Source organism: Rhincodon typus, chromosome 3 (genome assembly GCF_021869965.1).
Source record: "Rhincodon typus isolate 14 chromosome 3, sRhiTyp1.1, whole genome shotgun sequence".
In the NCBI taxonomy this organism is placed as follows: Eukaryota; Metazoa; Chordata; class Chondrichthyes; order Orectolobiformes; family Rhincodontidae; genus Rhincodon; species Rhincodon typus.
This window is the reverse complement of record NC_063334.1, coordinates 120,952,794-120,963,711: the sequence shown is the minus strand read 5'-3', so window position 1 is coordinate 120,963,711 and position 10,918 is coordinate 120,952,794. Positions and strand designations below refer to the sequence as shown.

General features: G+C 42.3%; 1 protein-coding gene across 1 annotated transcript; it reads left to right on the top strand.

Annotated features, from left to right (window-relative positions):
• The first annotated feature begins 619 nt into the window (after window positions 1-619).
• On the top strand, window positions 620-10,558 carry LOC125482779 (vimentin-like). The gene is made up of 3 exons (XM_048594970.1): window positions 620-1,016; window positions 5,685-6,353; window positions 9,735-10,558. Exons 1-3 carry the CDS (start codon window positions 620-622, stop codon window positions 9,818-9,820), a joined length of 1,152 nt encoding a protein of 383 aa, XP_048450927.1. The 3' UTR covers window positions 9,821-10,558.
• The last annotated feature ends 360 nt before the right edge of the window (window positions 10,559-10,918 follow it).

Here is a 10,918-nt window from a genome sequence, read left to right as displayed (position 1 = left end):
CCTAGGTCAGCCCACAGCAAGACCCCAAAACAAAGCCGAGCCTTGGCCGAATAGCTAAAATGTTCTAAAGTATGACCCTCATCCTACCCTGTGCCATGCTCGTACCCAGACAGAGGGGCATTAATGGGGCTGGAAGGAATGTGGGAGGTGGGGGCAGAGGAAGAGATAGACCAGAAGGAAATCTCTTGATGATGATGAAAGGAAATTCCTCAAGATGTTCTGGAGGGGTGTGACAAATGGAAGAAAGCGATCAGAAGCACATGCTGGAAAATAAAAACTTGTACATTCATTTCTGATCTGTCATCTCCCACTGAGGGCAGGAGTGGCAAATTCCAAATGTTGGGATGAACTGGTCAGACTGATGGAGACAGACAGGAATGTGCTGGACAAGAGTTACATGACCTGACTTCACAGTAATGTAGCATTTCACTGTGAATACTATCTCCAGAGCTGAGCCAGCACTGAGTGAGCTGCTCACATTCGTCATGTTCCCATGTCAAAAGAATGTTGTGAGAGTTACACAATGGTTGTCACATTCCTGTCAGTCCCTATAAGTACAGCAGCCAGAGTCAGGGGCAGGAGTTAGGGAAGACCATCGCTTCGAGAGAGATAGGCGAAGATGAGGAGCTCTTTGTACAGCCAGAAGACCGCATCCATGAGCTGGTCCAGCAGGAGTGGCCCAAGGATCCGGACCTCCTCCCCGGCACCCCCAGAGGCCCGAGCGTCCGAGAAGGAGGAGATGCAACAGCTCAACAGCTGCCTGGCCGGCTACATTGACAAGGTTAAGGGCCTGGAGCAGCGCAACTCCAAGCTGAGGGAAGAGCTGGCAGACCTGAAGGCCCAGCCCAAGGCGCCCCAAGGAATAGGGGATGAGTATCAACTGCAGTTTAAGAAGCTGAGGGAGCTGATTGAGCAACTCACTCATGAGAAAGGGCTTGCTGAGATCGAGATGGGCAACACCAAGGAGGAGGTCGACCTCTGGAGGCTGAAATGTCTCGAGCAGCTTGACCATCAAGGTAAATGTCCTCGTCCTCATCTGATAGACCGTGGTCCGACTAGTGCCTTGTCTAGTTTTAGCAGGATCTCCCCGATTCTATACTCCATTCCCTTAGCTCATTCACTTAGCTTTCTCTCAAATGTGTCTGTGTTGATATTAGCAAAAGTGCCAAACTAAACCATTTCTTCCCGTCATCTTGTCACACTCAGTATTCAGAATTCAAAACAAATGATTTTCAATCCTGATAACTTTCCGCTAGGGTGATTTGCTCGGAAGTCTAAACTTGGAAAATAAGACACCTGTAAGATTACAAAAAGGATTGCCAGGGTTAACTTATTGAGACTGTTTCCACTTGCAAAGGGGTAAAATAGACACCAAGCACTCAAATAGGGAGTTCAGAAGAAATGAGGGCGGTGACAATGTGAAACATGCTCACATAAGGAGCTGTTGAGGTGACCAACTTAGATGCATAATAATAAATTCACAAAGGGTTGAGGGGTGTGGGGTGAGATTTTATCCCTTTCTCTCTCATGTGCTTATCCAGCTTTCCCTTAAATACATCTGTATTATTCACCTCAGCTGAACCCTGAGTTCCACATTCTTTCCAGGTAAACAGGTTTCCCCTGAAGTCATGGCTGGATTATTTAGTGACTATTTTACAGTGTTGTCAATGAAAAAGAGACTAGCTATTCATCTTGCACACATCAGGACAGAATTGCAAGAATACCAAATCTCAAAGCAACACTCGAGTTCTATTTATTAGGATCCCAGATTTTGGCCTGATTCACAAGTGGAGGTATCTTCTTTACATCTGCCCAATCAGAACCCTTCCTAATCTTAAAGTGTTTCTCACAGCCAACTCTTTTCTAAAGAGAAGATACCCAGCATATTCGATCAATCCACATAGTAATGACTTATTTCTTAAAATTACTGGTATTTCTTATAAGTGTCCTTCTCAAAGCATTGTCCTTATCTTAGATTGTGTATGTGACAGACAATGTTAAAAACACATCATCCCCATTTGACAAAGTCCCTCATGGTTAGTTGATCCAGAAGATTAAGTCACATGGCACCGAAAGTGAATTGGTAAATTGGATACAAAATTGGCTTGGTCATGGAAGACAGGGGGTAGTTGTGGAGGAGCATGTTTAAGACTGGAGGTCTATGCCCAGTGGATCCTCTGCAAGGATCAGTGCTGGGACCTCTGTTGTTTGTAATATATATGAGTGACTTAGATGAATGTGTAGGTGGCCTGATTAGTAAGTTTGCAGATGACATGAGAATTGGTGAAGTTGTGGTTCGTGAGCTAAGTTATAAAAGGATACAGCAGGACATAGATCAGTTGGAAAGTTGGACAAAGAAATGGCAGATAGAATTTAATCCAGACAAGTGTGAGGTGATGTATTTTGGGAGGCCAAATGCTACAGGAAGTTAAACAGTTAATGACAGGACCCATTGGAGCATTGATATATAGACAAGTCTTGTGTCCAAGTTCATAGCTCCCTGAAAGTAGCAACACAAGACTAATGTCATAAAGAAGGTGTACAGCATGTTTGCCTTCATTGTTTGGGGCATTAAATATAAATGTTGGCAAATCATATTGCAGCTGAATAAGGCTTTAGTTAGGCCACATTTAGAATATTGTGTGCAGTTCCGGTCCCCACACTATAGTTAGGATATGGAGGCTTTGGAGAGTGTGCAAAAAAGGTTTACCAGGATGTTGCTTGGATTGGAGTGTATTAGATATAAAGAGAGGTTGGACAAACTTGGATAGTTTTTGCTAGAGCATGAGAGACTTGAGGGGCGATCTGATAGAAGTATATAAGATTATGAAAGAAAAGGACAGAGTGGATAATCTGAGTCTTTTTTCCCCCAAGGGTGGAAATATCAAATACTGGGGGACAGAGGTTTAAGGTGAGAGGGGAAATATTTAAGGGAGATGTGTGAGGAACGTTTTTACACAGAGGGCGGTAGGTGCCTGGAACATGCTGCCAGGGGAGGTGGTAAAAGCAGATACAATAACAAAGATTAAGAAACATTTACATGGATACACGAACAAGCAGGGAATATGGGCCATGTGTAGGCAGATGAGATTAGATTAAAATAGCATCATGGTTGGCACAGACATGATGGACTGAAGGGCCTGTTTGTATGCTGTTCTATGTTACACGTTGTAATATTTGATGAAGTGAGAGACTTTGGGGATAGGGAGGGGCAATATTGTTAGGAAAAAGATAAACAGCCCGAAGCACTGCACAGCCAATGAAGCATTTTCTTAAAATGAAGTCATTGCTTTTTAATGTGAGTAATGGCTAAACTTCTTTGTAGCAGGCTCTCCAAAACAGCAATGTAGTTTAGAGAAGATTCAGTACATTGATTTCAGAGATGAAAATCTTGTCTTATGAGGAGAGATCGAGCAGTTTAGACCTGTACACTGTGGAGTTTAGAAGGATGAGTGGAAACTGATTGAGATAAGATGCTAAAGGGGATTGATAAAGTAAACATAAAACAGATGAATTCCCTTGTGGGACAATGTAGAATGAGAGGTTGTAGTTTTAGGATAAGGGGTAGCACATTTAAAATAGATGAGGAGAAATGACTTCTCTCAAAGGGTTGTGAATCTGTGGAATTCACTAGCCCAGAGTACGATGGATGCTGGGACCTGAGTCAGTTTAAGGAGGAGATGGACAGATTTTTAATTAGTAGGATTATAGAGAGTGGGCAGGAAACTGGAGGAGATGCCAAGATGACCTCAGCCATGATCATATTAAATGGTAGAGCAAGCGCGAGGAGCTGAATGGGCTGCTCCTAGTTCTTGTGTTCTTATAACTGACTGGACAATATTTTCAGTCACATTGGTTGGAGGATATATATTGACTGGGATTCAGGAGCACTGAAGCTGTTTCCAGTGTCACTCCATCAGAGATCTGTAAGTCAGAAGAAAACATTCTTCCAGTTTTCAGTGTAGACTGTGGGGTGGTGTTGAGCTTGAATACATGAAGCTCCTTCAATATACTTGACTCCTTATCTGTGTTTGGCTCTCATTGAATTAACTGGATATTGCTGTAAATTATGTTTAATACACAATTTTTACGCAGGCGTGTGCACTCTGTGAGAGGCTAATGGCTGTCACTAAGATTGACAGCTGGTTATAAACTCCTGCCTCCCAGATAGGAGAAAACCAATAACAAATGACTGACTTTTGTTTCAGAGATAGTAGCTAGGCCCGAAACATCAGCTTTCCAGCTCCTCTGATGCTGCTTGGCCTGCTGTGTTCATCCAGCTCTACACCTTGTTATCTCCGACTGACTTTTGTGATGGTTTACAGAATCAACAGAACTGCTACAGTACAGAAGGAGGTCATTTGGCCCATCATGTTTGAACTAGTTCTCCAGATGAGCATCTTACCTATTGTTATTCTCCCCGTAACACTGCACACTGTTACCTTGCAACTAACAGTCTATGTCCCTGTGAATGCTTGATTGAACCTGTCACAACTGCCCTCTCAGGCGATGCATCCCAGGCCCTAACCATCACTCTGTGTGATTTTATTCATTTCACTTATCATTGGGTTGTTCCCCATCTGTTCAGTTGTAATTTGTTGTTCAATGAATGATCTTGGTTGCGACTGCGATGCACAGTTAGAATGTATAACATTTTTAAAGTGTGATATTTATAGTCAGAAAGAAGATTTTTACAGAGAAGCAGAAATGCTTTTTCATGTATTTGTCAGCCTGTGTGCTTCTTTGTGCATTAGCATATTGATTTGTTTATGTTTTGTGTGTTTTTCTGGGTGTTTATTCGTCTTTTGTACACTTATTTTGAGAGTGTACTTCTGACGTGTTAGCTGTATATGACTGCTTGTATCTGTAAATTTATCTGTTTGTATTCTTGTGTGATTGTGTCTGTGTGCATGTTTAACTATGTGCATGTTTAACTATGTGCATATGCTTGTGCCCGAGTGTGTTTACTTCTGAGAATGTATGTGTGTGGATGTGTGACAGAGAGAGAGAGATTCCATGTCTGAGTGTAAATAGGAACAAGAGTAGGCCATTCAGCCCATCAAGCCCGCTCTGTCATTTAATATGATTGTGGCTGCTTAACTATTACAATGCCTTTTACCTACACTGTCCCTACACTTCTTTCCACCATTGGAAATCAGAAATCCATCAATTTCTACTTTAAACATGCTCAAAGACTGAGATTCCAGAATCCTCTGGAATAGAGAATTCCAAAGATTCACCAACCCCTGAGTAAATATGTTTCTCTTTCTCTTGATCCTAAATAGCATCCCTCTTAAATTACCCCCATGCGTTTTAGATATCTAAAGCAGCTTATAGTTCTATGTCTTTGTATGTCTGAGTTTGTGTGTATGACTCTCTGATGCTACCCTATGTGTCTCTGCATTTCTATGAGACTGTGCAAGTATGACAGGGTGTCTGTGCACGTGTGACTGTTTGAACATGTGTGACAGGGTGTCTGTACAAGTGACTGGATGTCTGTGCACGTGTGACTGTGTCTGTGCATGTGTGATTGTGTCTGTGCACCTATGACTGTGTGTCTGGGCACGTGTGATTGTGTCTGTGCACGTGTGCATGCGTACACGTGAGAGTGTGTGGCATGTGTACGTACTTCTCACAGAAAATATAAATAAAGTAAAATAAACTACTTGCTTTCCCCATTCAAGATGAAGCGGAGAGGATCCTGAAGGAGTTCCAGAAGGACATGGATGATGCCTCTTTTCAAAAAGCTGACCTGGAGAGGACCATCGAGCAGCTTGTGGCAGAGATTGACTTCCTGAGAAAGTTGCACGAGGATGAAGTTGCTGACCTGGTCCGACAAATTGAAGAGTCCAAAGTCTCAGTGGAACTGGATTCTACCCGCCCAGATTTGGGAGCCGCCTTGCATTCCGTGAGGGCGCAGATGGAAGAGATTTCTGCCAAGAACCTCAAGGAAGCTGAAGCTTGGTACAAGACCAAGTTTGACAGCCTCCGGCAGCACGCCACCAAATACGACAACCAGATCCAGAGCACAAAGGACGAGCTCAGCATCCTGCAGCAGCACATGGTGGATTTGGAAAATGAGATTGGTACCCTGAGGAGTACCATCCAGAATCTGGAGAACCAGCTAGAGGGCATGGAGGCCAGCCACCTAGAGAAAGTGGCGAGTCTGCAAGGTGTCATCGCCCAACAGGAATTCCAACTGGGAGAAACCAAAACTGAGATGGCACAATACCTTCAGGAATACCAGCGACTGCTCAATGTCAAGCTGACATTGGATGCTGAGATCACCACCTACAGGAAACTGCTGGAAGCAGAGGAGGACAGACTGGGATTATTAAGTGAGGACTCCACAGGTAAGTCGAATGCCAGGTAACACCTTTTCCTTCTGGCAAGAATCTATCACAAATTATTAACAGCTTAGGAATTGGCCGTTCAGATTAACTGGTCTATGATGGTGTTTATTCTCCATAAGAATCAAAGAATAAATACAGTGCAGAGGAGGCCATTCAGCCCATTGTGTCTGCACTTGCTCTCTGTCCATTTTGACTTCATGCTAATTTTCTGTCTTTTCCAGTTCACTCTGTTACAATTACCCAACGCCCTCTTGAATATCTCAGTTTAAACCTGCATCCACCAAGAGACTCCTTCCACTGTTATTCATCTCATCAATATACTTCTTTTATTCCTTTCTCCCTCACAAGCTAATCTAGCTTCCCTTTAAATGTATCTATGTTATTCCCCTCAAACCTTTCCCTGTAAGCGGAGCTAGTCCCACCTTCTAACTATTCTCTGGCTGAAAAGGTTTTCTGCTGACTTTCGTTTTGGATTTACTAGTGACCATCTTTTAAAAAAAAACCAATCTCTTTGCAGAGAGATTGTTAGAATATTGAATTTGCTGCTTTTAAAAATTGTTTGATGAGACATGAGCATCAATGACAAGGCCTGCATTTGTTACCCATCTCCAGGGTCATTTCAGAGGGCTATTTAGAGTCAACCACATTGCTGTGCATCTAAAGTCACATGTAGGCCAGACCAAGTAGGATAGTTTCATGAGACTAGCTTTATATTCCATATCTTTATTGTAATTTGAATTTAAATTTTACAAGTTGCTGTGGTGAGATTTGAATTTATGTCTGATCATATTACACCTACACCAATATCTCTCTCTGTCTGTGGTAATTAAATGCATACATATAATTAGCCTTAAGCTAGAAACTATTGAAGGCTGTAAAATATTTAACCAGATGAGGTGCTGTATCTCAAATAAAGCATTTGGTCTCGTTACTGTGAAGACCACACTGTGAGCGGTGAATACAGTGGACTAAATTGAAAGAATCATAGAATCCCCACAGTGCAGAAAGAGGCCATTTAGCCCACTGAGTCTGCATCGAGGCCCGAACAGCATCTCATCCAGACCCAGCCATCACACTATCCTCGTATTTACTACGGCTAACCCACTAACCAGCACAGCCCTGGGCACTAGGGGTCAATTTAGCAAATCCACCTAACCTGTGTATCTTTGGACTGAGAGAGGAAACTGGAGCACCTGGTGGAAACCCACACAGAGACAGGGAAAACATGGAAATTCCACACACACACACACAGTGGGCCAGACCAAGTGAAGATGGCAGATTTGTGAGCTAGATGAGGTTTTCCTAACAATCAATGATTGTTTCATAATCATCAGTAGATTCTTGATTCCAGATTTTTTTAATTGAATTCAAATTCCACCATGTGCTGCAGCAGGATTTGAACCCAGGTCCTCAAAACATTAGCCTAGTTTCTGGATTAACAGGCTTGCAATAATACCACTAGGCTATTACCTCTCAGATGGTACAAATAAATTGCTGCTTCATCTTCAAAGCAATAACATGAATTTCTGGGTCATTAAAAAAAAAACCAACTTTGGTTTCTTGTTTCTGTTATTTGTTTGCTGCAGTGTTTCAATGAAACCTGACACATGCTAGAGGAACAGCACCTTGTCTTCTCATTAGCCTTCTGCACTCAACATTGAATTCAACAACTTCAGACCATGACTTCTGTCCCCTTTTCTAATTGTCCTTATGCCATGTGCCAGTGTGAATCTTGTTTTCATATTTTAGCTCTTGGAGAAAACTGCTTACTATTCTGTCATTCACACACACTGGAAGGCACTTCTACTACTTTGTGGTTTTATTTATGGATCAAGCAGTTTGCTTGACAATCTCTTGGACCATGTCATACATGCCCCTATGTGGTCATCAAACACTGCACTGGGACTCAAACTCAGGAACTTCCAGTTCAGAGGCAGGGCACATCCATGCACAACAGATGATAGGCAACACCAGCAAATTCCAAGTCTGCCCCCCTTCATGAAGATCAATAGTGGTATTGGAAACAGTCCAAAGAATGTTCACTGGGCCGATAACAGAATGGAATGACTGTCTGATGAGGAGAAGTTTGATAGATTAAGCTTGTACCTGTTAGAATGCAGCAGAATGTGAGGTGACCTTATTGAAACATTCAAGATTCTTAGGGGATTTGAGGGGGGTAGATGCAGAAAGATTATTGTGGGAGAGTCTAGGACCAGAGGGCATCATCTCAGAATAAGGGGTTGTAATTTTAAGACAGATGAGGAGGAATTTCTTCTCTCAAAAGGGGGTGAATTTGTGGAATTATTTACCAATGAGGCTGGATCAATTATGTATATTTGAGGCTGAGACAGTCAGATATTTAATCAGTAACAGAATCAAGAGTTATGGGGAAAAGGCAGGCAAGTGGCGTGGGGATTATCACTCCAACCATGATCTCGTTGAATGGCAGAACAGATTTGATGGGATTGAAGGGCCTACTTCTGCTGCTATGTCTTACGGTCTGACCCACACTCTCGATGGCTGGAACATCACGTCTGGATCTTTTTCACCCACACTCTCCTCCTTGCCCTCCACCCACTGTCACTAAATATCCTGAAAGAGGCAAAATAAACCAAACTAAAAACCTAAGGAGGGATACTCTGAGGGAAAAAATCCCCTCACCTTCTGAGGTGATTAGATCCAGTTCAAACAATACATGATCTAATCAGTTAGGTCACCTATAATCTACAAGATATTATCCTTGTGCCAGGACACAATTACAAATTGCACTAACTTCTCAAAGAGGCCAAGATGTGGAATAAGTTATCAGAATTACTTGAATAAATTCACTAGTGTGATATGCACGGTGTCAGAGCATGTTGAGCTCCTAGGAAATTTCCAGCTATTGATTCATAATGAGATTAGATTAGAAGAGAAGGGGAAAGGGAGAGAAAGGGTCAGGGAATGATTGATAAAATCTATAATTTTTCAGGTAAGATCAGATCTATGACAGAGTTATCATAAGTGAACTGTAAAAAGTGCCATTGGAATTGGGGAAATAGCCTTGTTTCACTTTACTTAATTATCCAGTCTACTTTGTCTTGCTTATAAATCATGCTTATAAATATTACACATTTAAACAGACTCAAATGACATTAGACTTATTAAGGCATTTTGGTGGCATAGATGAAACAAGGAGGTTGAGTCCTGTAATGGATACTGTCCGTGCCTCTGGGCCAGAAACTGTGTGCCAAGTCCCACACCAGTACTCGATAGCTGAGGAAAGTGCATGCATAATGCAGCCAAATTTCCACTTGTTTATCTCTTCACAAAGGCTGCCAGGCCTACTGAGTTTGTCCAACACATTCTAATCTTCAATTCTGATTTTTCATTTTTATGCAGGTGCTTCCTCTGTTACAAGAGAGGGGAAAGTAGAATCTGTTACTAGTAACATAGAAACGCATGCAGCTCGCAGTGTGACTGCCTAAAAGAGGACAAAAGAGTCATGAGAGACACCTTCTCTGTGTCAGATAAAGCAAACTCATCCAGCATTACTATCATTGTTTTGTCATTGCTCGAATACAATGAGGTTTTCTGAACAATGCATACAGGAGTCGTTTAATAATTTCAAATTGTATTGATCATGAAGTATGATCCGGTGCATCATGATGTAAAACAAATACTGCAACAATTTGGTAGAATCCATACTGTACCAATAAAGCTTAATGTGATAGCACAATTGTACAATGACAATTTCTTTATCAAATGCACTTTCAAGCACAAAACTTTTTATCAGCACAAAAATCAGGATGTGATAAGTAAAACTTATACTCAGCACAGTGGAAAAGCTTTTCACGGTATTTTACTGTTTACACACAACAATAAAATCAGTCATTTAGATTCACAAATGGAAAGCCATGGTTGACAAACTTGGTAGTTTTTTTGAAGCAATTACTAACAAAATTGATAAAAGACAGCTGATGGACATAGTATACTTAGATTTTCAGGAGGGTTTTGATAAAATCCTCCACAGGCTTGAAAAATTAAACTAGATGGGAAAGAAAGCAACGTAGTGGCATGAATTAGGATTAGCTAACAGACAGAAAACAGTAGGAATAAATGGACCATTCTCTGATTACAGGATTACGGGGATAGTGTGGGTAAAAGACATTATGTTTGATCAGCCATGATCATATTGAATGGTGGGGCAGGCTCAACAGGTTGAATGGCCTACTCAGATTCCTATGTCAACAATGTGCAGGGCTGGATGAACACAGCAGGCCAAGCAGCATCATAGGAGCAGAGAGGCTGACGTTTCGGGCCTAGACCCTTCATCAGAAAAGGGGGAGGGGAAAGGGGTTTTGAAATAAATAGGGAGAGAGTGGGAGGCGGATAGAAGAGGGATAGAGGAGAGGATAGGTGGAGAGGAAACAAACAGGTCGAAGAGGCGGGGATGGGGCCAGGAAAGGTGAGTGTAGGTAGGGAGTTAGGAAGGGGATAGGTCAGTCCAGGGAGGACGGACAGGTCAAGGGGGCGGGATGAGGTTGGTCGGTAGGAGATGGAGGTGCGGCTTGAGGTGGGAGGAG